Source organism: Podarcis bocagei, assembly GCF_964188305.1.
Source record: "Podarcis bocagei genome assembly, chromosome: 16".
Lineage (NCBI taxonomy): Eukaryota > Metazoa > Chordata > Lepidosauria > Squamata > Lacertidae > Podarcis > Podarcis bocagei.
Window position 1 is genome coordinate 33,901,734 of NC_138142.1, and position 27,712 is coordinate 33,929,445.

The following is a 27,712-nucleotide window of genomic DNA, read 5'->3' on the forward strand; positions in this document are numbered from 1 at the left end:
CCGGCCTTCTGATCGGCAAGTCCTAGGCTCTGTGGTTTAACCCACAGCACCACCCGCATTATAATTTGGCATAAAATTTGGACTGTTTGATTGCATTATAATTTGGAATGTTTCCAAAGTGGCTTTTATTGGCTTGTTAAAATGGAAAACATAATAAATATTATTCTAAGAAAAAAAAAGAAGATTTAAGTTGCCTTGCACCGTGTGATATGCTTGGTCAATATTGTCCACACTGACTGGCAGCAGCTCTCCAGGGTTTCAGGCAGGGGACATTCCCAGCCCGACCTGGAGATGCCATTGGGGACTGAACATGCGGGAACCTCCTGCATGTAAGGCAAATGAGTTACAACAACCCACCCCCCACCCAATGTCTTCTACTCACTTCAGGAGGCCCAGGATGAAAGCGTGGAAGCGCTGCTGGTTGCTGCGAAGCGGAGCCAAGCGCGATACCCGCCAGTACAAGGCGTTCAGCGATCGAGCGTGGGGACCTGGGCGAGAAGCACATGGAGAAACACCAGCAGATACCTTCACTTAGGGCCACATCCCAGCTCCCCGCCCCTGCCCCAAAAGACCCACAGGAATGAATGAGCAAGCCACGGCTGCCCAAAATACGAGAGCTCACGGAATCCTTATGGAGCAGGAGTGCGCCTAGCCAGAAAGAGCCTGCCTCAATCTCCCATTTCTATTATTTCGCTGGTTCTTGAAGACACAGTCTTTGTAGACAAATGTGCATGCGCACGCACACACACTCCGATCTCCTGACATGAACCTCCTGCTTTCACTGTTTTAATTGCAGGGCGCTTTGTTCTATTTATTTAAAAGCATTTCTCCGCCACTTGATGTCTCAAAAAACATCTTAGCGGTGTGCAGCTTGAAACAAATGCACGGCACAGCGTGGAAACAAGAATGCCACCCGAAAAAACCAGGAAAGCAGCTGTATAAAAACACATAAAAATAAATGAATAAGGAAATAAAATGTAAATTTCAGAAGATTCAAATGTGTACAAAGAGTAAGCTTTACGGTCCTTAAGGCTGCTTAGGTGGGGTGGTTGAACTTCAGCGTGCAACATCACTTTTCATCCTGTCCCCTGGGCCAGAAGAACCCATTCATTCATACATTCCTTAAAATTCTTATAACACATTCATTCATTCCTTTCTATGCTGCTTTTCACTCCCACGAGTCACAAATTGGATCACAAACAAAATATAACAATAGCATAATAAAGGTAAAGGTAAAGGTAAAGGTAAAGGTAAAGGGACCCCTGACCATTAGGTCCAGTCGTGGCCGACTCTGGGGTTGCGGTGCTCATCTCGCTTTATTGGCCGAGGGAGCCAGCGTACAGCTTCCGGGTCATGTGGCCAGCATGACTAAGCCGCTTCTAGCAAACCAGAGCAGCGCACGGAAACGCCGTTTACCTTCCCGCCGGAGTGGTACCTATTTGTCTACTTGCACTTTGACATGCTTTCGAACTGCTAGGTTGGCAGGAGCTGGGACCGAGCTCATGGGAATTCGAACTGACGACCTTCTGATCAGCAAGTCCTAGGCTCTGTGGTTTAACCCACAGCGCCACCCTAGAACATCACAATTACAACATAAATAATCTAGAACAATTAACGAATCATCTGTAAAACGATAGCTCAGTTGGTCAGTGTGGTGCTGATAATGGCAAGGTTGCAGGTTCAATCCCCATAAAGGGCAGCTGCATATTCCTGCAGTGCAGGGAGTTGGACTCAATGATCCTCAGGGTCCCTTCCACATCTACAATTCTACATATCAGCAATAAAACAACCACCTTCTATAAATCGCTAAATGAAAGAACTGAAAAGATAAGCTAAAGGGCACAACCGCAGCAAAAGATTCACAAAGCACTACTATAGCACTCACAAGCCACAAAACAATATTAGCAACGTTAGAGAACTCACAACCAACCAATTATGCAAAATAAGCAGATTTATCCTACCGGCTTTAACCAGGAAGCTCTGCAAAATGTGGCCATTTGGGGTGCAGAATCAAGATTTTTGGAAAGGAAAACGACCACCAAACCAACCCGCCTCCGGCCTCTCTGACGCCTCCTTCCTACCTGGCTTGGCTGAGGCTTCCACAACGCTCCACGGGGAACTGGGTCTCTGGCCCGTGATGACATCTTTCTGAAAGGGCTTCAGGCCGTCGCCCACCAGGGCTCGCAGGGCAGGGCACAGAGTGGTCAGAACCACGTAGCCGATGTCTGGGCTGAGACGGCTGTCTCCCAGCTGGGTCTGCGCAGGAGGGAAACGGCTGGGTGTCAGCTGCTGGCAGGCTGGGGAGAGAAAACAACCAACGCCGCCCCCCTCCCCTTGCAAATTGGTAATTAGTGCTTTCTAATTAGCCTCCCTGCACACACCCGACCCTCGTAAGCGCAGAGGGCTGCTCCTTTTGCCACTCCTTGCCAGGCAGCCATTCATACTCCCCCCAAACACCCACTTTTTATCTCTCTTTTTTAATATATACCGTATTTTTCGCTCTATAAGAGGCACCAGACCACAAGACGCACCTAATTTTTGGAGGAGGAAAACAAGAAAAAAAAATCTGAATCTCAGAAGCCAGAACAGCAAGAGGGATCGCTGCGCAATGAAAGCAGCGATCCCTCTTGCTGTTCTGGCTTCTGGGATAGCTGCACAGCCTGCATTCGCCCCATAAGACGCACACACATTTCCCCTTACTTTTTAGGAGGGAAAAAGTGAGTCTTACAGAGCAAAAAATACGGTATTTTTATTAGTTTTTTAACATATCATTCCCAACAATCATTTAACATATTTTCTTATACAATATTTTGGACTTCCATCGGCCACATCTGAAGATTTTTCAATCTTTATCACTTTGTCTACATTTCTTAATTTCTCTATTACTTTTCATCGTCCTTAACTAATAACTCTCTTCATAGTCTTCATTGCAATATTTCGCACAGTCCTCCTTACAAATCTTCTTGCAGTCCTACTGGCGTAATCTGTTTATTACAATTGCTTTTCAAATGGTTCAAATATTTACTCCAGTCCTCTAAGAATCTCTGGTCCCGCAGGTTTCGGATCCTTCCTGTCACCTTATCTAATTCTGCATAGTCCAATGCACTTTTGTATCTCTATGTCAGTGTGGCATAGCGGTGAGAGCGCCAGGGACCAGGAGAAACCAGGTATCATGGACTGGTTGGGGTGCAGAGGAATGATGGGGGGAACCAGCTGGGGAACCCCCAGGGGAAGAAGGCTCGGAGCCCAGGGAGTGGTGGTGGGACAATGATGAGTGGTCAGAAGGAGAACAGGGAGGTGTTGGAAACTGAAGAGGCAACAGGGCTTAGTGAGCGGGGAGAGTCTGTGGCAGAGAGCAGCCCAGAATCAGAGGCAGAAGCTGAAGCTGAAGAAGGAGTGGAGGGAGACCAAGGAGCAGAGAGGATCTGGCTGGCGAATAGTCACAGGTGTCTCTCCCTCCTGCTGCGATAAGCTCCTCTCCCCCTCCCCCCTGGTCTCCCAAAACTAGGCAAGACACTAGGAAAATGGGGAAGGAGAAATTGGCATCATGCAGGTACAGTCTCAGATTGCTTGGGGGAAACCTTGGAGAGGAAGGTACTTGGACAGCAGCAGGAAGACAAGCACCTTCAGTCTCTGCAACTGCTCCATGGGGGCAAGGCCTGCTGGAGATGTTGCTGTCCACATTAGGCCTGACACCCCTATGTAGATTGTGTTTTTGCTAATACAGTGGTACCCTGGGTTACATAAGCTTCAGGTTACATACGCTTCAGGTTACAGACTCCACTAACCCAGAAATCGTGCTTCAGGTTAAGAACTTTGCTTCAGGATAAGAACAGAAATCATGCTCCGGCGGCGCGGTGGCAGCAGGAGGCCCCATTAGCTAAAGTGGTGCTTCAGGGTAAGAACAGTTTCAGGTTAAGTACGGACCTCCAGAACGAATTAAGTACTTAACCCGAGGTACCACTGTACACATTTAACTCCAACTTGCAAGGCATGATTTATTGCTGGCTCGCTCCTGACACCGGGGTTCAAATCCCCACTCTGCTGCCATCTCACCTTGGAGCAGTCGCTGCCTCTTAGCCTACCTCAAAGGGTTGTTGTGGGGGTGAATTGAAGGGGGGGGGAAAGAACCACTATGCCACTTTGAACTCCTCGGAGGAAAGGGGGGGGGTAATAAATGCAGGGTGTGTCTCTCTTCCCCCGCAGAATCTGAACCCGCAACCAGCTGCAAGGGTAGTGGCAGAGGAGCAAGAGCCCTATCTATGCTGCCTTTAGCTTATTGGAGGAAAGGGGGGGGGATATAAAATTAGTGGAAGCTGGCTTGTTAGGGCAAATGGGGCAGCGGCCGACCAACGCTCGGTCTGCGTTCAGCCAGCCCCCACCTTCCTGCCCTCTTTTCTTACAGCCAGACCAAGGGGTCGCCCCTGCTCTCAGCTTCCTCCTCTTCAGTCTCAGTGTTGCCCTTACAGAAATCAGCTGGGGGTGGGGAGAAAGATGGGGGGAACCAACAAGGACTGGGGATTGCCCATCATTGGCTCTGTGCCGCCTGGGCTCCCTGCCTTCCGCCCCACCACCCACAATGGAGCACCAGCTGTTGGCTGCATAAAATGTAACGTCAAAACAAACCTTCTGAACGAGGTTCCGGGCTGTGCTGAAATGAGCGACAATCTTGTCCACGGAGGCACTGACTGCCACGAGCAAAGCTGGAGGAAAGCCGAGAGAAGAGAGAGGATTACCGGGGGGGGGGCATTGTTTGCTTGCGCTTCGGGGGCTGCCGTCCAGAAGTTTTGATTTTGAATTGTTTTTAGAATGAATTGATTTTAGAATGCATGTCAATTAATTGATTGTGATTTTATATAAACTGTTACTTTTATTGTTGTTAGCCGCTCTGAGCCCAGCTTCGGCTGGGGAGGGCGGGATATAAATAAAATTTTATTATTATTATTATTATTAAGTCCTTTCTGGTTATGATTTAGGCTTATGGTGGTATCGGGGCAGTTGCGAGCGATCATGCTGCTTGCACCTGCAAACAATATCAGGGCAGACCGCCCGCTTCTTTTCCAATTACAGTGATACCTCAGTTTTCAAACGTCTCCGTTGACGAACATTTTGGTTTTTGAACGCCGTAAACCCAGAAGAAAATGCTTCTGTTTTCAAACGCACCTCAGAAGTCAAACTGAAAACACAGCTTCCATATTGAGTTTTCCGTATTGAGGCTTCTGTACGGAGTTTTCAGTTTTCGAGCCTTTCGGAACTTGAACGGTCTTCCGGAACAGATTGCTTTCAAAAACCGAAGTACCACTACAGTATACAGTACACATGTCATAGCTTCCTGCTGAAATACTAGCACCATCCGGGAGGCTTGCCTGACACCATCATTATATATCTTTAGGTGCCAGGCAAAAATGTTCCTCTATAGCCAAACCTTTGGCTGATTAAATGGTCGGTTTGCTTTTATTATGTATTTTGTGTTCTCGTTTTGTATTTTTGTGTTGTGAGCTGCCCTGTGGTCTTTGGATGAAGGCTGATATACACATTTAATCAGTGCTTTTTTCTTAAAAAAAATGTTTAGGGGTACTCTCATTTTCCTACTCATATTGAAATACTGGCCCTTAATGAGGCCAAACCTAGATTCACAAAATGTTTAGGGGTATGCGTACCCCTGCGTTCCCCCAGAAAAAAGCACTGCATTTAATTAATCATCATCATCTGAGCTATACATTCAAGGTAAAGGTAAAGGGACCCCTGACTATTAGGTCCAGTCATGGCTGACTCTGGGGTTGCGGCGCTCATCTTGCTTTACTGGCCGAGGGAGCCGGCGTACAGCTTCCAGGTCATGTGGCCAGCATGACTAAGCCGCTTCTGGTGAACCAGAGCAGCGCACGGAAACGCCGTTTACCTTCCCGCCGGAGCGGTACCTATTGATCTACTTGCACTTTGAGGTGCTTTCGAACTGCTAGGTTGGCAGGAGCAGGGACCGAGCAACGGGAGCTCACCCCGTCGCAGGGATTCGAATCACCGACCTTCTGATCGGCAAACCTATTTATCTACTTGCACTTTGACACGCTTTTGAACTGCTAGGTTGGCAGGAGCAGGGACCAAGCAACGGGAGCTCACCCCGTTGCAGGGATTCAAACCGCCGACCTTCTGATCAGCAAGTCCTAGGCTCTGTGGTTACAAATCAGGAGTGGGAGTCCTTAAGGAGGTTGGATGGCGCCTTGTACGCCTCCAGCAACTCCTGCAGCCAAGCTGGTGCCAAACGTATTGCTCTGCTTTCCTTTGGATTACATCAGCGAGGCTGAAAAGGGGCCCCAGGTCCTCCATACACACTGCCTGCCTTGCACCCCAGAAAGGCCACTTTGGTGCCACTAACGGGGCAAAAACAACATGGGAGGCAGCAGTTATGATTTACCAGACTCTGCAGCCACAGCAGGCACTGCGATTCTCCAGCGGTTTGACGCCACCCCCAGAGGCACACTCCTTTGTCTCTCGAGACAGACAGACAGATGCCAGCAACAAAAACATTCAAAGCGCTATTATACCACTCTAAGCAGCCGCGGCTTCCCCCAAGGAATCCTGGGAACTGTAGTTTTTTATGGGTGCTGAAAGTTGTGAGGAGGCCCCCTTTCCCCTCCTAGAGCGACAATTCCCAGAGCTTCCTAGGGAAAGGAACTGGTTGTTAAACAACTTGTTGCTCTGTGAGGAGAAGGAGGGTGTCTCCTAACCCCTCTCAACGCCTTTAACAAACAGTATCTCCCAGAATTCTTTGGGGGAAGCCATGACTATTTAAAGTGGTATTGCTGTGCTTTGAATGTATAGAGTGAATGGGGCCTCACTTTCTTTCTCTTTTAAATGAAAGCTGGGGATCTGGAAACTTATGTTTCATACGTTTGCCCCCCTCTCCGCTGGATGCCCATGGGGGTGCCGATGGAAAAGAAGGTGGCAGACCCTCCCTGTCTCTCTCTCTTTTCAAATCTTCCTGGGGTTTCCTGTGAATACAACACGTTTCCATGGAAATCCTCATCTCTTTGGCCTCCCTTCAGGTTTTCAAGAATTAAAGGTGCCAGGAGAGACATGGGTTGCCATGGGAACGAAGAAGGCCTGAATAGGAGTTGGGAAGAGTTCCCAGATATTGAAGGTGTTTGGGTGGCTTTTTGCATCTCTCCCCCCTCGCCCGAGTTTCCCTCCTTCCTCTCCTAACATGTCCATCACCCCAACCTCTAAAGTTGAACACTTTTGTCTAATTTGTTAACACCATGAGGCTAGACATTTCCTAGCACGTCGCAAGCAGTAAGCTCAGTATTGTCAACAATGAAAAATAAGAATTATTAACCAATCGTGATCAACAATTATTGATGATCAATAGTGATAGATGATAGATAGATAGATGATAGATAGATAGATAGATGATAGATAGATAGATAGATAGATAGATAGATAGATAGTTGATAGGCAGATAGATAGATACTGTAGATAGTTAGACAGATAGATGATAGAGAGATATAATGTGTTTTAAGATTGTACCTTTCTTTTGTTCTCGAAGTTGGGCATAGACTCGGTCAGCATCGGCCCCCCACAGATGGCTAGTATTTGGGACCCCACCAAAGGACTGGGAATGTCTGACTGGAAGAAGATGGGACAGAAAGAAGGGAAGTCAACATATGGAGGACAAGAAGGTATCTAGTTTCTCTGTGGATGCCAGGATTTTCATTTATTTATTCCAGTTATTAGCCAAGCCCTCACAAAGTGAAACGAAGAAAAAGAAATCTTTTTTTAAAACACACACAGAGAGAGAGAGTATGAAGTATTGGGCAGATTCAGACAGTCGTGGCTTGAATTAGATCACCTAAACCCTAATAATAATTATAATAATAATAATTTATTTGTACCCTGCCCATCTGGCAAGGTTTCCCCAGCCATTCTGGGCGGCTCCCAACAGAATATTAAACACATGACAAGACATCAAACATTAAAAACTTCCCTTTAGGAAAGGGAGAAGTGCAGGTCCTGGATCTCAGCTGAAATGAAAATCCTGTGCCCCTCCAGGTATTGCTGGGATCCAGCTCCCATCAGCCCCAGCCAGGATGGTCAGAGATGATATACACCTGGGACTGTTCAACTGGTGCAACATGAGACTCTCCATCTCAAGGACATGAGTTGAAGCCCCACGCTGGGCAAAAGATTCCTGCATTGCAGGGGATGGGAGTGCATATCCCTTGTGGTCCCTTCCAACTCTATGATTCTATGAATATATGGACCAAGGGAACCTTTCAGTGATGGAACAGCCTCAGAGCACTCATCAAACCCAGGTTGGTGCTTGCAGACCAGACCTGGCACTCAGATGTTGGGGAGCAAGAGGGTTGCTTCTACAGATGTTTTGAGAGATCGTGCTTTGGCATGACAACAAGGAGGGATCCACCTTACTCAGGCAGATGTGCGTCCCCTCCCCGTCACTCTTCCTTTCCCACACATCTCCCATCTCCCTGCTCCCCCCAAAAGCAAGATACCTAGATCATTTCGCCACCAGCCCCTTGTGGAATGCCACTTAAAACCAGAGCTTAGAAAGGTTTTATGATTATTATTAAATGAACTTGTTCTAGTTGAAGATGTCCACACACACAAAAAGGAACTACATGCCTGTTCAGGTTCATCCTTTTACAAAACAAACTAGTTCAGTTCTCAGTTTGAGTCCATTCAAGTTATCCACATCAAAAAGAGAGAGGGAAAAATCAACATTCAGAATGTGGCAAGCTGCAGTGCTACGATATAGAACACACTGTACTTTCAAAGATGAAGAAAACATCAACACACAAAGCAGAATGTGAATGGTTTCATTTACTTTCCCCAACAATATATATATATATATATATATTTGCTTTCGTAGATTTTCACGGGTACAGGAATGCAGGTTTTGGTGTCTTCGGGTGTCTTCCCGTGTAAGAGTTGGGGTGTCTAGGCGACGTTTCGACGAGGTCTCACTCGTCATCTTCAGGCTGGTGCTTTCGGCTTCTTGTTACTGGAACAGAGCAGGATCTCAGTGTTTGAGTTCCTATAAATACTGTTGAGGGGGTGTGGTGTATAGCATCCAACGTTCTGGGCAGAGAGGAAGTTCCCAGGTTAGTGTGCCTTTTCTTCTTTTGTTCATTAATTACTTGAGGGATATCTTGAGTGATTTCTTGAGTGATATTCTGAGTACCACTTAGGAGGGTCATTAGGTGTGGATTAGTTGCTAAAGCTTTCGTGTCTTGACCTCTTGAGCTTGTGAAGAGTTTTTCTGAGAAGATGGCTGTACTGCAAATAGTTGTGCTCTGGCTTGGCTTCGTGTATAGGGGCGAGCTGTGGTTTTGTGCCCTGTGCCAGCCAGATCTGTGTAGGGATTGCAGGGGGGTGCAGCATCCGGAGGTGCCACTATGGTTTGGCTACTGGATGGTGTCTGTAATTTATCTGTGGAGAGGGTCTGGGTTTGGGTCTGGTGTGGTTGATTGGAGATGGCGTTCTGTGTGCGTTGATGGCGTTGATTGGAGATGGCGTCCCTATACACGAAGCCAAGCCAGAGCACAACTATTTGCAGTACAGCCATCTTCTCAGAAAAACTCTTCACAAGCTCAAGAGGTCAAGACACGAAAGCTTTAGCAACTAATCCACACCTAATGACCCTCCTAAGTGGTACTCAGAATATCACTCAAGAAATCACTCAAGATATCCCTCAAGTAATTAATGAACAAAAGAAGAAAAGGCACACTAACCTGGGAACTTCCTCTCTGCCCAGAACGTTGGATGCTATACACCACACCCCCTCAACAGTATTTATAGGAACTCAAACACTGAGATCCTGCTCTGTTCCAGTAACAAGAAGCCGAAAGCACCAGCCTGAAGATGACGAGTGAGACCTCGTCGAAACGTCGCCTAGACACCCCAACTCTTACACGGGAAGACACCCGAAGACACCAAAACCTGCATATATATATACACACACACACACACACACACACACACACACACACACACTATATACATTTAGTTTCCCCAACAATATATACATATATACACACACACACCATATTTTTCGCTCTATAAGACGCACCAGACCACAAGACGCACCTAGTTTTTGGAGGAGGAAAACAATAAAAAAAATATTCTGAATCTCAGAAGCCAGAACAGCAAGAGGGATCGCTGCGCAGTGAAAGCAGCAATCCCTCTTGCTGTTCTGGCTTCTGGGATAGCTGCGCAGCCTGCATTCGCTCTACAAGACGCACACACATTTCCCCTTACTTTTTTGGAGGGAAAAAGTGAGTCTTATAGAGCAAAAAATACAGTATATAGTATATGTATATATGTATGTATATGTATATGTACACAGACACGCTGTATATGCGCCAATGAAGCTGTGGGCAGGAGGCATGCAGGTATGGTTTCCCATCAGCAGGAGGATGAACTTTAGTGGTCCCTCTATAGCTCTTTGAATTGCACCCTCCTTGAAGGAGCTCTCCCCCTGTATTTTCCCGGCAAGGTATATATCCTGACTTAGGCAACCAGTCTGGACTGGAGATGATCAGAAACACGCGACTATTAGCCTCCTCTCAGGGTGGTTAATTCTTTTTCTAGCACAGGTGGGGGAAACCTCCAGTTGTTGCTGGACTACAACTCCCATCATCCCTGGCCATTGTTTACACTGGCTGGGGCTGATGGGAGCTGGAGTCCAACCAAGTTATTTGTCAAAAGCATTTTTTACCCAGCTCTTCAGCCCAAAAACACCTCCCAGAGCGGGTTGCAGTGATCAATAATAAGAGAGTCTAGAGAGCATTGGTTCCCAATGTGGCTGGTACCACCTCCTGGGGGGCAGTGTGATTACTTGTGGGGTGGGTGCTAAGAGGCAAGAGGGCAATGTAAATGACGATCAGATTTCGAAAAGCTGGTATCACTGGATGAAGTTCATCTATTTAGTTGCTTTAATTAATCTAAAGACAGAGACCAATTTGCTATGTTCTGGACCCCCCCATGCAGGTCACCAGGGCCCCCCCCCCGCTCTGTTCTGTCCCCCCATCCTGTTCCACCCCTTTTTGCGATGTTTTCAGGGCACTTCTGGGTTCAGCGCAATGCGCATGTGCGCAATGGCACACATATCCCCTAAAACAGTCGCTGCCTGCAAATAGTTTTCATTGGATTCTGAATGAATGTGCAATTGGTTGTTACAGTTTTGTATTTCACTGTGTTATTATCCCCCTTAGAGGGCCGTGCAAATCGCAGTTCTGCGTAATGCTTTTTAGAGATGGGGGGGGGGACCACTGGAGCTGAGTTTACAGAACCAAGGGGCCGGTGGCACAAAAAGGCTTGAGAACCACTGGTCTAGAGGACCTCGAGTTCCCCTCCCAGTTGCACACACCTGATGCCAAAGGGCAGGAATAGCCGTACCCACAAGAAGCTGATTGGATGAGGCCAGAACGGCAACTCGCACAGAGTTGCAACGGGCAGCCTCTGTCTCTGTGCGGACAGCTGCTTTGGCCTCACAGCCTTCAACCAAATCCCTCAAGGAGGCGCACAGTTTGGGGAACAGGTGACGGAGGCAGGGAAGGTGGGAAGGAGAAGGAGGGAGAATGAGGGGAGAGGCGGCTTACGTTGCTTGGGAGCTCCCGGCTCTCTGGCTTCCATACTGCCCCAGGGCACTCTCCCGAGCCCTGCTCCAGCCTGGCTGTCAAGGGGGGCGCGGCGGGCTCCAAACGGCCGCTCGGGCACCTGGCGGGGTGGGAAAGCTAAGGCGGGGAAGGTGCGGCTGCGGGGGAAGAGGGGTGAGAACAGCACAGCCAAGTCGGGGCTCTCCAGGAAAGGCAGGACGCTCCTGGCAGGGGGGGAGTAGGCCCCGATGGGGGAGAGGCGGATGGGGAGCAGCTCCTCGGGCGAGAGGGTGCCCAAGACCTGCCCCTGCCGCCCAGCCAGGAGGCAGACCTCCTCGCAGGACAAGGTCTTGAGCCTGGGGCAGAAGGCCGGGGCAGGAGGGGCAGGGGAGCTCAGCCCCACACTCTCTAAGCCAGTGCAGAGTGAGGGGTGCAGGGGTGCCGGGCCGTCCACCACAGAGAAATGGACCAGGAGAGGTGGGTAGGGCAAATTTTGAGGTCTGGAGGAGCGGGCAAGGAGGGCGTCAGCTGCAGGCCAGAGCGAGGGCAAGGGGGCCAGGAGGTCGTGGCAGCAGGACCAAGGAGCGAAGCCAGTGCAGAGCGAGGGATGGATGGATTTTGGGGGGGGGGAGCACGTGAGGTCGACAAACCAGTGAGAAATGCATGGAAGCCAGACAACGAGCCAGACCAGCGTGATTGATTGATTGATTGATTGATTGACATGGGAAGCAGGACGGGGGTGTGGGAGGGGGAGCCAGAAAGAGGTTTTGGGTGGGGGTGAAGAGCAAGGAAGGAGAGGAAGAGGAGAGAATATGAAACAAAAGAAAACAAAACAAAGTTATTTCCAGAAGTCACACAGCAGACAACGAACAAACATAATGGTCATGAGACACGCAACACAAAACAATCCCGACGCCAGAAACACCCAACCTCGTTTGGAGAAGCTGTGTGTCTTCAGCTGGGAAACGCAGGACCTTAATCCAGAGTTGGGGGGCTCTTCCCCACTCACTCCATACATGAGATACCATGTTAAGCATTCATGGCGTCCCCCCCCAAAGGATTCTGGGAGATAAAAGTTCATCAAGGGCGCTGGGAGTTGTCAGGAGGCCCCTGACCTACGATTCCCAAAGCGGTTTTAACAGCCAAGCCCTTTTCATGGGGGACTCTGGGAACTGTAGCTCTGGGAGGGGAATGAGGGGTCACCCTAATAACTCTCATCACCCTTAACAAGTGGCACCTCCCAGAATTATTTGGGGGAAGCCATGACTCTTTATAGTGCTTTAAATGCATGGTGTGAATATGGCCTGAGAAGCCTTCTGTTTGTTGCTTGACTTCCAGCTCCCATTTTCCCTGACTGACCACTGGCCTTGTTGGCTGGGGCTGAGGAGAGTAGAGAGACGGAAAATGTCTTGAGGGTCACAAGCTTGCCCTGTCTGGTGTAGGAAAAGTTCTTTTGAATTAAGATGGCAGAACTGAATCTTCCAAAACTGCACTGATTTTAACCACAGATGTCAAAACTGTGCTGATTATTTGTTTGTTACACTTCCCGGGCGATTCCAGGTATGAGACTGCTAATGCTTTCTAATCTTAATTTATTTAACAAAATGTATAGACTACTTGCTTGTAGTAAAGCCTCTCAGTGGTTTACGAGAAGGTCCCATGTTTTCAACTCCCAGCATCTTCAGGTAGGATTGGGAAAATACCCCCTGCCTGAAGACCTGGTGTGTGCTGCTGCCAGTCAGTGTAGACATTACTGAGGTAGATGGAGCAGTGGTCTGATCTATAAGGTAGCTCTCCATGTTCTCCAGGTAGGACTGGCAGTAGACACTGTCTCAAACTCTGGGGAGGGCCATAGCTCAATCGAAGGTCTCTGGCTCAATTTCCAGCATCTCAGGTAGGGTTGGAAAGCCTGGAGAGCTGCTGCTGCTGCTGCTGCCAATCAGTGTAGACAGCACTGAGTGAGATGGACCTGTGGTCTAACTCAGCAGAAGGCAGCTTTCTATGTTCCAAAGCCCCATATCCAGAACAGAAATGTAGCAAGTTTGGCTTGAAGTCTCACAAAGTAATCCACATTACAGTGGTACCTCAGGTTACATACGCTTCAGGTTACATACGCTTCAGGTTACAGACTCCGCTAACCCAGAATTAGTACCTCAGATTAAGAACTTTGCTTCAGGATGAGAACAGAAATCGTGCTCCGGCAGCAGGAGGCCCCATTAGCTAAAGTGGTGCTTCAGGTTAAGAACAGTTTCAGGTTAACTACGGACCTCCGGAACGAATTAAGTACTTAACCCGAGGTATCACTGTACTATCTGAAGAGAGCACACAGACCTCAATCCACAGAAGACTCTGAAGTCCAGAGTCTAAAAATTTCCTAAGTGCACCGCTGCCACGATGACGTGGGCCGTTGAAGTTACATTACCTTAAAAACAAAAACAAATGATTCTCTCCAAACCAGGAAAAGGCAGCCGATTATAGCTCCACAGTTGCCCCCACACCTTGCCCCGTTTTAGGGGTGGGTGGAGTGGAAGGGGCAAGGCTCCAGTTTGCTTCCGGGGAAAGAGAAAGAAAGGGAAAGTACTGCAAAGGTTGTCAGCCCAGGAAGACAAATGCAAAGTGGTTATCTGCTTCCTGCTTCCTCCTGCTAACAGAAGTGCATGAGTGTGTGTTGTTGAGGGAGGCAGGCAGCAGGGGGAGGGAGAAGTTCCCCTAGCTCCGACTGACAACCACGTTAACCAATCAGAGCAACTCCTTTTGGTTATTTATTAATTTTAGGCCAGGTAACCAGATTCAAGGTGTGCCTTAGAGGCTGGCGAGAGAGCGAGAGGTGCAGGGGTGGCACTGATTTCTTCATTCTCTTAAAGCAAAACAAGAAACCAACTAAAAACTCACACTAGCAGAGCAGAGATAGAAGTGGAGCACACGTGTCTGTCAGATGCCACCCTGAACAAAAGCACAAGATGTCCCTGGAAATGTGCTAATGTTTGTGCAAAAAAAGGACTGCATCTGCGCTGTGCAGTTTGAAGGAAACCTGGGAGCTGTTGTTTGTTAAGGGTGCTAGGAAACTGCAAGATTCTTTGGGGATGAAGTCCTTCTGCTTTAACTGTGCTTTGGGTGAATTGAATGCACACAGAGTATACACTTGTTCATTTGTATACCTCGACTACTTGAGCGCATAGGTGGCGCACTCTTTTGAACGCAATATGTGAGCGCCACAGTCACAGACCACATTCCTCCTTTGAAACTACCTTAAACACTCCAGGGAAAATAAATAACACATTGTTATAGGATTGGGGGGTGGGGTTCAGTCTAGATAATACCCGAGGGTCCGTACTGTGAGATTATAATTTATAAGAAGACACCTGCTGATCTGGTCTGGCAAGTTTCTTTGTAAGATCGTTATCTGAAGAATACTTTCTAATGGCCTGTTAAGTGCTGCTATTTACATGTCCAAAGAGGTTGCCCTGTTGCCATGGAGACAAATGGATGGCCTTTTCCCCAATTCCCCAGATGGGGAACAATAGGCCAAAGTAGGCTGGGAGTGGGGTTGGCTGATACTGGAAGGTGCTTATCTTGCTCTCTGTTGGGCCCATAGTTGTGGCTTGGAGATCTCCCTGGGAATTTAATGGAGTGGGAAGATCTAATGGAGTGTTAATGCCGTGAGAACTGTGTTTCGATGGAGACTCCACACTCTGCTTCCATTCTTAATCCTAGCTTTCCATTTAGGAGAATATACATAAGTGGTTGTGAGGAGTTACAGATAGGTAGCCGTGTTGGTCTGCCATAGTCAAAATAAAAAAATTCCTTCCAGTAGCACCTTAAAGACCAACTAAGTTAGTTCTTGGTATGAGCTTTCCTTCTCACTATATATCCTTCTCACTATATAGAAGGATCTGGCAACTTCTGTTTCAGTGTATCTGAAGAAGTGTGCATGCACAAGAAAGCTTATACCAAGAACTAACTTAGTTGGTCTTTAAGGTGCTACTGGAAGGAATTTTTTTATTTTGGTTGTGGGGAAACACACCATTTTACCCCCACAAGAATCCTGTGAGGTAATTTAGGCAGAGAGAGAGTGAGACACACACACACACAGAGAGAGAGAAAGAGTGATTGGCCCAAGGTCACCCGCTGTGCCTCACAGGAAGAGTGGAGGATTTGAACCCACACCATACATTTAAAGTACTAATACACCACGTTAACAGTCATGGCTTCCCCCAAAGAATCCTGGGAATTGTAGTCTGTTAAGGGTGCTGAGAGTTGTTAGGAGACCTCGAGTCCCCTGCCAGAGCTACAATTCCCAAAGTGAAACACATGCAGATATGAAGTTTGAGGAGAACAAGCACCCCCCACCCCGAAGATATATTCCCCCTCTTAGTCAACCACATCTTTTACAACCCCCATATCACACACACAGGGAGTCATATGGTATTTGGTAGGTTAAGGCTTGTTGGTTGATGTTTTGGGGAAGGAAGCGGTTAAAAGGCACGTCAACTTCCATTTCCTGACTGAGCTCTCTTTCAAACTTTTGTGGAACCACTAATGTGCTTTAACCAGCGCCTTCCTGGCCCCCATTAGCTGCCTCCCTGGGCCACATCTACACAATACTTGCAATAACCGCTGTGTGAACAGCCCTGAAAGCTAAGGGTATAGGGTGGTATACAAATTTAATAAGTAAAATAATAATAAAACTGCTAGGATATTTCCAAAGCGAAGCTGGGTCTGGTGTGATTTCAAACTAGATGGGGGGGGGGCTGCAAGTTGAGATTCCAACATTGCGGGGAGTTGGACTATACAATCCTCCGGATCCTTTACAACTCTGAAGTCCTATGATTCACTTTAAACAGTCATGGCTTCCCGCAAAGAATACCCTGGGAACTGTAGTTTGTCTGAGGTGCTGAGAGTCTTTCGGAGGCCCTTGTTCCGCTCACAGAGCTACAGTTCCCAGGGTGATTTATCAAGCAGGGAGCTCTGGGAGGGAAATGGTAGGGGGGCCTCCAACCACTCTCAGCACCCCAAACAAGCTGCGTTCTCCAATATTGCTTTGGGGGACGCAGTGATTGTGTAAAGTGGTGCAAAAGTGCTTTAAATGTAAGGTACAGATGTGGCTCTGTTTTCAGGCACCAGGTCCACCACCCGTTCTCCAAAATCTGAGCCTCCACATCCGGGGAGATCATCCGAGCCTTACCCTCCACAAAACTCCTCTCTCCTCTCTCCTCCTTTCCCGGCATCCAGGGGTCCCTCCTCCCACTGGATGGGCCCTCGGAGCTTCGATCAGACGCCTTCACCTCCATCCTTCCGTCCTCTCCTTCTTCAAAGCCTCCCTCCACAATGGGCTGCAGCCCAGGGCGGGATTTCCTTCTCCGGGGCGGGATTTCCTTCGGGGGCCTGAAGGGCCCGCTTGGTGGTGGCTCCACGACAATTTCCGGCGGAGAGCTCCCGTCGGGGACCCCCTTCCCGGGATCCACTTGCCATGGGGTTTGGGTGCCCATCTTCACGGGCGCCTGGGCCTTCTGCTTCCGGCAGCGCAATTCCTTGAACGTGGTCACTCCTCTTTGGCCGGCGGGGTTGGCTGGCGGCTCTGAGGGTGGAGTCGGGGGCCCGGGCGTCTCCTGGCAAGGGGCCACGCCACATGTCAGCTCGTTCGACGGTGGCAGCTCGGTGTCAGGGGAGAAGACGATCAGCCAGTCGCTCTGGTCCTTCCTCGTCTGAGGTGGGGGCCCCACCGACGCTGCGGCCTTCTTCCTTTTCTGTGCCAACTCGTGGAAGGAAGTGATGTTCTTCCGGCTGCCCACGGCCTGTTGGTCGCTGTGGCAGGGCGGCAGGTCTGCCGGGGCCACTACAGGCTTCCCTGCTTCGCCTCGCCTCAACCCCTGAAGCCCCCTCTTCGTTCTGGGGGGCACCGGCGGAGGGCCGCCAGAAACACGAGGCCTCGGCGGAGCAGCCTGGTTTGAGTTGATGTCCACTAAGAGCTTTCCGGGCTCTGCTTCCTGGCTCGGGAGAGCATTGCAGTTTGAATCCAGCTCTGGGCTGATTTTGGGGGTTGGCACGGCTGGTGGAGCCCTGAAGGGACGGGTCGGGGGCGGTACAGGCAGGGGAGCCCTGCAGGAATCAGCGAGGGGCGACTTGACCGGGCTTTCCCCACACGGAGAAGACGTGTCAGGCGTGGACCCCAGCGAGCTACCGCTGCACAAGCTGTCGGGGCTGTCCCAGACACGGGACGGGCGAGGCTCGCCGATCTGGGTGTTGAGGTTTAAGCTTTCGTCTTTGCGGTCAGCCAGGGGAAGGATGCCACGAGCATCTTCCAAGGGGACAATGTTGGGCTGGTTCTCAGGACTCCTTGGCTCCTCAGCAGGAAATTCTCTACAGTATACAGAAACCGGGCTCTCATCCAGGCTGATATCTGAGGAGCTGCTAACTGATGAGGAGCCCAGCTCCGACGGGGAACCTGCCTCCTCCTCCTCTTCTTCCTCTTCTTCTTCATCCTCCTCTTCTTCCTCACGTTTCAGAGCCAGGCAGTTGGGCGAGAGAGGCTGACCCTGGAGACCTCGCTTGAGATCCGAATGCAGCGTGTGGCTGTCGCAGCAGCGGCAGGGCAGGGACGGGTTGTTGGAGTTGGCGTCTACCAGCTCGCGGGTGTTGCCGCCGTGACCGCGGCAATCCTGGCAACCCACCCGGTCTCTCGGGGGCGCCAGCGTGTTGGCATCCTCTTGGAGCTCCGGATGGCGTGACAGGTGGAGACCCAAGGAGACATGCTGCAGGTGGACGTGGTTCAGGTTACAGATCAGGCCCTTTTTCGGAGACTGCATGGTCCCGGAACGCGAGAGGGGGAAACGGGTGGCGCTCGAGTCCGTCGGCTCTGCCTGGATGTCACCCGCCAGGGTGCCCGGGGAAGTTCCCTGTGAAAGGCAAAGCCAGCTTCTGAGTGTAGGCAAAATTCGGGAAAGAGGAAAATAAGGAGAGCACATAATCATAACAGGGTTTAGCTTTATCTTAGGCCACATCTGCATGGTGCATTTGAATTGAGTATTATACTACAGCAGTCCCTTGGTTTAAGAACAGCTTAGTTTATGAACAACTTGGATTAAGAATGCTGCAAACCCGGAAGTAGGTGTTTTGGTTTCTGAACTTTACCTTGGAATAAGAACATGTTCTGCTTCCTGTTGAGTGTGTTCCGTTTGTAAATTGAGTCCCCCACTGCTATGGGAAAGCACGCCTTGGTTTAAGAATGCTTTGGTTTAAGAACGGACTTCCGGAACGGATTAAGTTCGTAAACCAAGGTACCACTGTACTTTAAGCCGTCATCACTTCTCCCAGGGGATCCTGGAGACTGTAGTTTGTTAAGGGTGCAGAGCAATGTTAGCAGATCCTTATTACCTTTACAGAGCTATAGTTCCAAGTCCCCTGGGAAGAAAGGTTGACCGTTGAACTACTCTGTAAGTTGTAGCTCTGTGAGGGGAACGTGGGGGGGGGAGGTCTCCTAACAACTCTCTGCACCCTTAACAAACTACACTTTCCAAAATTCTTTGAGGGAAGCCATGATTGTTTAAAGGGGTACTGTACTGTTTTAAATGTACAGTGCAGATGGGGCCATATAGAATTGTCTATCTAATTATTATTATTTCAATTTATTGCTTACCCTTCACCATAAGGCTCCAGGGCAAGTTAAAGGTAAAGGTAAAGGGACCCCTGACCATTAGGTCCAGTTGAGGCCGACTCTGGGGTTGCGGCGCTCATCTCGCTTTATTGGCCGAGGGAGCCGGCGTACAGCTTCCGGGTCATGTGGCCAGCATGACTAAGCTGCTGCTGGCGAACCAGAGAAGCGCATAGAAACACCGTTTACCCGCCGGAGCAGTACCTATTTATCTACTTGCACTTTGACGTGCTTTCAAACTGCTAGGTGGGCAGGAGCAGGGACTGAGCAACGGGAGCTCATCCCATCGCGGGGATTCGAACCGCCAACCTTCTGATCGGCAAGTCCTAGGCTCTGTGGTTTAACCCACAGCGCCACCCTGTGGCAGGGCAAGTTAGGTGGGTTCTAATATGTATATCTCTCACCTGTCTGGTTTCTCACCTGCATCTGGCTGACCACTGTTGACGGACCAGATGGGCCTTTGGCCTGTTCTAGCAGGCTATTATGATGCTTTTATTGAAGGGTAATGAGGTGGATCTTCAGCATACAATGGAAACTACAACATGAAGGTGGCTGGTGGGGAGGAAATTCCATGGCTAGTTGGGGGGAGCCATGGCTGTTTAAAGTGGTATGGTGCTGGTTTAAATGTGTAGTGCAGATGGTGACAAACTCATACAGGGCTGAAGAGACCGTCAGGAGTATCGAGCGACACATTGCCACAGTCAGCTTATGGAACCCTCTGCCACAAGATGTGATGGCGCTAAAAGGTGTGTGTGTGTGTTTTTAATAAGGTTTTTAAAATAAATAGGGTTTTAAAAACAAGCTAAGGTGACAGAACAGCCAGAAATGTGATACGCCTTTACATTTCATAGAATTGGAAGGGACCCTGAGGATCATCTAAGTCCAGCCGCCTGCAGTGCAGGAATAAAAAGCTGTCCCATACGGGGATCAAACCTGCAACCTTGGAATTATCAGCAGCATGCTCTTAATCAACTGAGCTATCTAGGCTGTGTGAGAAGATGGGTCTATCAATGGGTATTAGGCGTGGCAGATAAATGGAACGTCCAGATGATAGGGGGAAACAAAGGCAGGGTTTGTGAGCTTCCTGCAAGCATGTGGTTGCCCACAGTGAGAACAGGATACTGAACTGGATGAGCATGTGGCCTGATCCAGAAGAGCTCTTCTTGTATCCTTTTGTTGCAGCGATGGGGAAGCTGTGGCCCTCCAGATGTTGTGGGAGTCACAGCTCCCATCATTCCTGACCATTGGTTAGAGTCCAACAACATCTGGACGGCCTCAGCTTCCCCCATTTCTGTTTTGTTGTAATGAAACAGAGACGGTTCTGTTAGAATATAAATGCACAGGAACCAGAACAGCATCTCCCTGCAGAGCACAAATGGTTTTCAAGAGCTCCTTCCTCTCTCTCCCAGAGAATTCTGGGAAATGTAGTTTTTCGAGAGGCAAGTATTTGTTAACAGAGCATTCTCAGTGCTTCCCTGGGACTGAGGAGGGGCACTTACACACAACTGCCCAAAGAGGGGGGGAAACCCGCCTCACTTCCCCACAGAAAGGGACGGAAAGAGGAAACCGCATGTGCATAAAATGTGCATATGCTGTTCTATGTGCGTAGATGCAGTTCAAATTTCAAAACAAAAATTCAGCCTGGATAGCTCAGTTGGTTAGAGTGTGGTGCTGCTAACGCCAAGGTTGCAGGTTCAATCCCTGTATGGGGCAGCTGCATATTCCCACATTGCAGGGGGGTTGGACTAGATGACCCTTGGGGTCCCGTAAAGGTAAAGGGACCCCTGACCATTAGGTCCAGTCATGACCGACTCTGGGGTTGCGGCGCTCATCTCGCTTTATTGGCCAGCATGACTAAGCCGCCTCTGGCAAACCAGCGCAGCGCACGGAAACGCCATCTACCTTCCCGCCAGAGCGATACCTATTTATCTACTTGCGCTTTGACGTGCTTTTGAACTGCTAGGTTGGCAGGAGCAGGGACCGAGCAACGGGAGCTCACCCCGTTGCGGGGATTCGAACCGCCAACCTTCTGATCGGCAAGTCCTAGGCTCTGTGGTTTAACCCACAACGCCACCCGCGTTGGGGTCCCTTACAACTCTACCATTCTGTGATTTTTTGGTCCACAAGGATTAAAACTTTCCCCCAACTTCCAAATTTCTGGCCAATGAGCATGAAGGCACTGGGAAGAAGCCGGACTGCTCTCCTGGATCTGATCGAGGCTATCTTTCAGTTTCCAAAAACTGCCCCTGAGAAGCCCACAAACTGGGCGTGAAGACAACAGCCTTCCCTTGCAACTGGTATTCAGAGCGAAGTGTAGGAAGCGGCCTCATTATGCTCAATAATGTCTACACTGACTGGCAGCAGCTCTCGAGGGGTCTTTCTCCCAGGAGCGCTACCTGGGGACTGAACCTGAGACGTTATGCATGCAAAAGAGAGCTATGTCCTTTTCCACCTGGGAGACCTGGCTGACACTTAACAATGCTTGATGGAGCAAGCCCTGTTAATGTTCTGTGGGGCTGGACCAATGAGCTGTCTGCCCCAGCACCGTGTCTCCATTTGTGGCCAATCAGATGCCTCTAAAAGGCTCCCTAGCAGAGCGTGATGGAAACAGCCCACTCTGCTCTCTAAATATGAATATTCTGTTTCCCTGTTGTGGCTAAGAGATGTCAATATGATTTTTTTAAAAAATGAAATAAAGTCTATGTGCTTTCAAAGCCAGCACTCCAGGAAACTGCATTGGGATGGGGGGCAAACGACCACAGACTGAGTCCAGGTCCCTTGCTGCAAGGCAGACGGTAGAAAGGATGAAGGATTTGCATCCGCTCTCTCTTTCTCATCGTACGTTAACCATCAATAATTCAGAAAGAGAAATTAAGTTCTCATGACAACGGGGGCTGTCACATGGCAGGGTCTGCCCCCTCCTCTCTATTCCCCTTCCCCACCTGCCACCATCCCTGCCTTTTATATCATAATACCCTCCTGCAGAAAGGAAAAGGGAGAATATTTTTTCAAAAACAGAACACCAGACGCTCAAGGACAATGCAGGACTGTCTCTGCAGAAGCGGTAAGAAGAGCAAAACATGTATACAGTATTTTCACATCCAAACTGGATGCAGTCCTGGAGAGGTTTGGCTTGCCAATGGCATCAGTTCTCTTGCTCAAGAGGCGAGGGGACAAAGAAGGAAGATAGCTCAAGGCTGGCGCAGGGAGATTTCTCACCTCCGAGTCATTGCCAGTTTCAAAAAGAGAGGTGTAATTGTTTCTGCTTGTCCAAAACCTCTTTCTCTCTCATTCCAGTGCTGCATGAGGTCTGCAGGGGCCTGAAGGCACTCTGTGTAAGTTCAGAGGCACTCTTTACCAAGGAGGTTAAAACAAAAACAGGTGCTGGGGTCAAATGCCAGTCAGTTCTGACCTATTTCTGGGAATGGGGGAGACAGCATTCGGTTCCCCAATTTTAGGAAAATATTGGCACTCAGCCAAGGGCGGGGTGTTAGGTGAGGAGACTAGGGCATGGGTAGGCAAACTAAGGCCCGGGGGCCGGATCCGGCCCAATCGCCTTCTTAATCCGGCCTGTGGACAGTCGAGGAATCAGTGTGTTTTTACGTGTCCTTTTATTTAAAATGCATCTCTGGGTTATTTGTGGGGCATAGGAATCCGTTCATTTCCTCCCCCCTTCAAAATATAGTCTGGCCCCCCACAAGGTCTGAGGGACAGTGGACCAGCCCCCTGCTGAAAAAGTTTGCTGACCCCTGGACTACAGCATCCAACCTCACTTAAGTCCAGCCTCACTATGAAAGGGACATATTGAATAGAAGCCCTTTTTTCCTTAAGTGGCTGCTATCCAATACAACCCCTTCTTAGTGGGATATAGGAAGCTGCCTTATACCGAGCCAAACCATTGGTCCATAGAGCTCAGCATTGTCTACTCTGATTGGCAGAGGCCCTCCAGGGTTTCAGAAGGGGGTCTTTCAGCTACCCAGCCTGGAGCTGCTGGGGTTTGAACCCGGGGCCAAGGGAAGAGATGTACCACAGTGATAGAGCATCTGCTTTACATGCAGAAGGTGCCAGGTTCAATCTTTGGTGTCTCCAGGAAGTTTGAAACCCTGGAGAATCATTGCAAATTAGTCCAGACTCAGCTCAAGGGACCAGCTGCCCCCAAAATCAGGATTTTGACTCTCTCCCCAACAAGAGGAGAGCCCTGTTGGATCAGAACAAAGTGCCCATCTGGTCCAGCTTCCTGTTTTCACAGATGCCTCTGGGAACCCTGGAAGGGAGACCTGAGTCCAATAGCAACTTTCCTCACGTGATTCCTAGTAATTGGTTTTTATAAGCATGGTGCTTCTGAGACTGGAAATAACATACAGCTGCCATGTCCGGTATCCTCATTATCCTCCATGAATTTGTCTAATCCCCTTTTAAAGGCCATCAAAACATCTGGTGGCAGGGAGTTCCACAGTTTATGTACAGCATGAAGAATCACATCCTTTTGTCTCCTCTGAGTCTTTCAACATTCAGTTTCATTGGATGAACCCATTGGGTTCTAGTGACAAGGTTCAGGGTTAGGTGACATCACTGACACCAGGACAGCAACCGACTTAAGTAAATCTCACTTATCTGGACTGTGTGGCCTAGTTGTTAGAGCTCGACCATGAACCTAACTGGATGCGACCTTAGGCCAGTCACTGCTCTACCCTATACGGTTCTTGTGGGGATTAAAAACCTGTATGTCCTTGGAGAAAAGGGTGGGATCTGAATGCGATAAACTATACTAATGTGGTTTTCTCATAGAGTTTGCCTAAGTTTATGCTGGGTGTAACTGAACCATACCAGAGAAATGTGTGTGTTTCTGTGAGAGAGGACGAGGGAGAAAGAACGGGGGACAATATTACAGTGAATCACATTGGGGTGGCTAAATCATAGATTTTCAAGGAAGCCTAAAGACAATCTCCTTTAACCCTATCCCTGATAGGTGGTTGTCCAGTCTCAACTTGGGGGGAAAACATGTGTATACAAGTGGTCTTTATATATAATCTCGGCAGCTTGAATAGTAATTGTGACTCAGTGGAAAATAGCCCCAAATCTTACACTAGATGCTTAGTATCACTCACTCCGGAATATAGCAATAATGGAGAAAATTACACATAATTTGAGATTTGGGTAAGGACAGAAACCTCCAGACAGTTTTTATACCATTTTCAAGACAACACTCATCACAAGCTTGGCAAATTCTGGGTCCATACTTTTATCTAAACAGGGGTCAGCAAATGCCTTGCAATTCTGAAGCAGGGCATGATGGGAATATCTTGCCTAGTTATTTCACAGGTAGCATCCAGAAGGCCATGGGTTTGGATGATCCTTTAGATGCCGTTTGCCACCCAGCTGCCATCAGCCCCCAGCCGACATGGCTAATGGTGAGGGGTGATGGGATCTGTAAGCTACCAGCAACAACTAGAGGACCATAGGATGCTCCTTTCTTATCTAAGATAGGCAGGGATTGGGAAGGGGATACCGGGGAAACACTTTATTTATTTCCAACATACATTTTAAAGCACATGGCTCCCCACAAAGAACTCTGGGAACTGTAGTTTGTTAAGGACAGACCCATCAAGTGACCCTGTTTTCCAAGGATAGTCCCGGTTTCTGATTTGATCCCAGAATGTCCCACTTTCTCTTAAAGGTAAAGGGACCCCTGACCATTAGGTCCAGTTGTGGCCGACTCTGGGGTTGCGGTGCTCATCTCGCTTTATTGGCCGAGGGAGCCGGCGTACAGCTTCCGGGTCATGTGGCCAGCATGACTAAGCCGCTGCTGGCGAACCAGAGCAGCGCACGGAAACGCCGTTTACTTTCCCGCCAGAGCAGTACCTATTTATCTACTTGCACTGCATGCTTTTGAACTGCTAGGTTGGCAGGAGCAGGGACCAAGCAACGGGAGCTCACCCCGTCATGGGGATTCAAACCGCCGACCTTCTGATTGGCAAGTCCTAGGCTCCGTGGTTTAACCCACAGCGCCACGCGCGTCCCTCCACTTTCTCTTAGGGTGTCCCTATTTTCATCGGAGAAATGTTGTGGGGTATGGAGTTATGTGACCCCTGAGCCAAGGAGATAACTAACTATACAACCTTTAGAAGACACCTGAAGGCATCCCTGTGAAGAGAAGTTTCTCACGTTTTAATGTTTAATTCTGTTTTTATATATGTTGGAAGCCGCCCAGAGTGGCTGGGGCAACCCAGTAAGATGGGTGAGGTATAAACAATAAAATTTTGGAATAGAATTTCCCTATTTTCACCGGAGAAATGCTGCAGGGTATGTAAGGATATTGGAAATTGTAGTTCTATGGGTGGCAATGATAATTTCTAGAAATTTGGAGGGGAAATCATGGTGATTTAAATATATGATATGGATCTGCCCCCAGTTCACTCGTTCCTGAGGGGCTCATGATGGGTCACAAAACAAGTAAATAAATAAAAACCGCAAAAGCAGGCGAGGTTTTTTTAAATAAAGAAAACAAAAACGTTAAAAATGGCCACCAGCCTGTCCTGAATCAACCCAGAGGCTTGACGTACACTTGTGTGGGAGGCGTGGGCAGAGCTGATGCCAGCCAGTGTAGGCAGTATTGAGTTAGATACTCAGAAGAAAGGAGCTTTCCACGCTCCCTACCCCACCCTGGATTTACCACTCGTGGGATGGCCTTGGGCAGCATATTCATGGTCCCTTAGCCCTAACCTACCATGCAGGGATGTTGTAAGAGTAAAAATGAGGCCAGGTCTCACGTACGCCTCTCCCCAGGGGACTGGGCCACAATTGGGAAGGATAGAAGGATTCAGAACGGCAGTGCTAAGATGGAATTTGCACCCAAAAATTGGCTCCTGGCATCTGTTTTCAATCCAGGTTTAGACCAGGACAAGACAGAGCGTGTGGCCTCTGAGACAGTGCAGAGTGCCCTTCCTCTGGCGAGCGGCAGACAGCCCTAGGAAGGCATGCAGAACCCCTGTACCCAGTCAGAGCTTTGCACCATCCACCCAGTATTGTCTGCACGGATTGGCAGAGGCTCTCCAGCGGCATGATTCTTTAGGGAAGCAAAGAGCACCCCACAGGCAGGAGAGAGATGGAGTATCCCGTGGCTAGAGAGAAAGAGAGACGTGAGGATCTGTGCGTCTCTGTGCAAACCTAGACGCTGCCCATCCCATCCTCCAGCCATCACAGCTGCCACCAGCCCAACCCTTCCTGCAGGGAGAAAGCCAAATCACTGCAGAGGCTGCGTGGGGCTCTTTGGGTGGGTGGGTGAGAGAAAGGGGCACCCCTCTATGCCAACCATCCTGTTAGCAATGCAAAGGGAGGGAGCCAAAGTGTGAGTGCATTTTATGGGGGGGGGTCACCTCCATGCCTACTGTGGTGGTAAACAAGTCAGGAAGAAAATGGGAGGGGAAGAATGATGGAGGGGTACAGCGCAGACGCCGGGCTCAGTAGTCACCCCTTGTTGGGGTGGGGGTGGGATTTCCACCACCCACCCCCACCCACCCCGCCACCTCCCAGGAACAAGGGGTAAAATCAAGAGTACCTTTTGAGCATCAGTACACCACCTATTTCAATATATGCAGTTGTTTCGGGTTTGTTTCCATTGTACTGCACATCGATCGGAGAGTGTCTTGCAGGAAAGCATTTAGTGATAGTTGCAAGGAAAGCTTTTGGGCAGGGAATTTATTTATTTTTTCAAAAAAAAGGGACACCCTCCCTGTTGACTGGATTCAAGGCATTTCCTGGATTTAGTGGAAATTCAGAAGGGTGGGTCCCCTGCAGTTCAGGTGGGCACAGGTCTGCAAAACAGCCCGGGTAAGGTGGACGGGTGGGGCAGAGGTTTGCACCCCCAAGTGCGATCGCATCCTAGTATTGGGCATTGCAGGTTTCTGGAGAGGGAGGGGGCTGGAAGGATATAATAGACAGCTCTCCCTGGTCATGGGATTCGCCCCAAAACCTCCTCCCTCCCTCCTAGAGACATCCGTCAACACATTTCTGCTGACCGCCCCCACCCAAACGGTGCCCATCACAGCTGCATCTGCAGCGCTAAATGCACTCACCTGCCGCCTCTCTGTTTCTCCTTAGACTCTGCTGCAAGACTTGGTCCAGCCCCCAGTGCTATAACGCTGCGGCTTCGGGCAGCCTCCCTGGCTGAGCTCACCCCAGTCCGGGTAGGAGGAGCCAGCGTCCATCAATGCCTCGCCTCGCCTCTCCGCCTTAACTCTTGTCGTGCCAATGGGCTTGGGCTGGAGGGTGACGGGGTTGCAATCCTTGGGAGGAGTCTCCCGAGGTCATCCAGTCCAACCCACCATGCCCAGGTCATCTGCCCAGTGCAGGCGTCTCGCAAAGTATGGATCTTGGGGGCAGGGCCTTGCAGAGGCAGGCAGAGGGCCGGGCCAGGTAGATAATGTGCCCCCCTTTTTTATTTTTACCC

General features: G+C 49.4%; 1 protein-coding gene across 5 annotated transcripts in view; it reads right to left on the bottom strand.

The window, feature by feature from the left end:
- The window catches only part of RUSC1 (RUN and SH3 domain containing 1), a 35,384-nt gene extending 7,935 nt beyond the window's left edge, over positions 1-27,449 (bottom strand). For 2 of the 5 annotated variants that reach the window (XM_081173478.1, XM_081173476.1), the window contains exons 1-7: positions 27,339-27,449; positions 16,798-18,508; positions 11,616-12,140; positions 7,525-7,623; positions 4,627-4,703; positions 2,082-2,256; positions 383-488 (exon numbers count right to left, since the gene is read on the bottom strand). In XM_081173478.1, coding sequence (XP_081029604.1) covers positions 383-488; positions 2,082-2,256; positions 4,627-4,703; positions 7,525-7,623; positions 11,616-12,140; positions 16,798-18,418 — 2,603 coding nt within the window. In that variant the 5' untranslated portion in view covers positions 18,419-18,508; positions 27,339-27,449. Of the gene's footprint in view, positions 1-382; positions 489-2,081; positions 2,257-4,626; positions 4,704-7,524; positions 7,624-11,615; positions 12,141-16,797; positions 18,531-27,338 lie in introns of all 5 variants that reach the window. The other 3 variants (XM_081173477.1, XM_081173479.1, XM_081173480.1) reach the window with 3 other exon arrangements.
- Between the last annotated feature and the right edge of the window lie 263 nt (positions 27,450-27,712).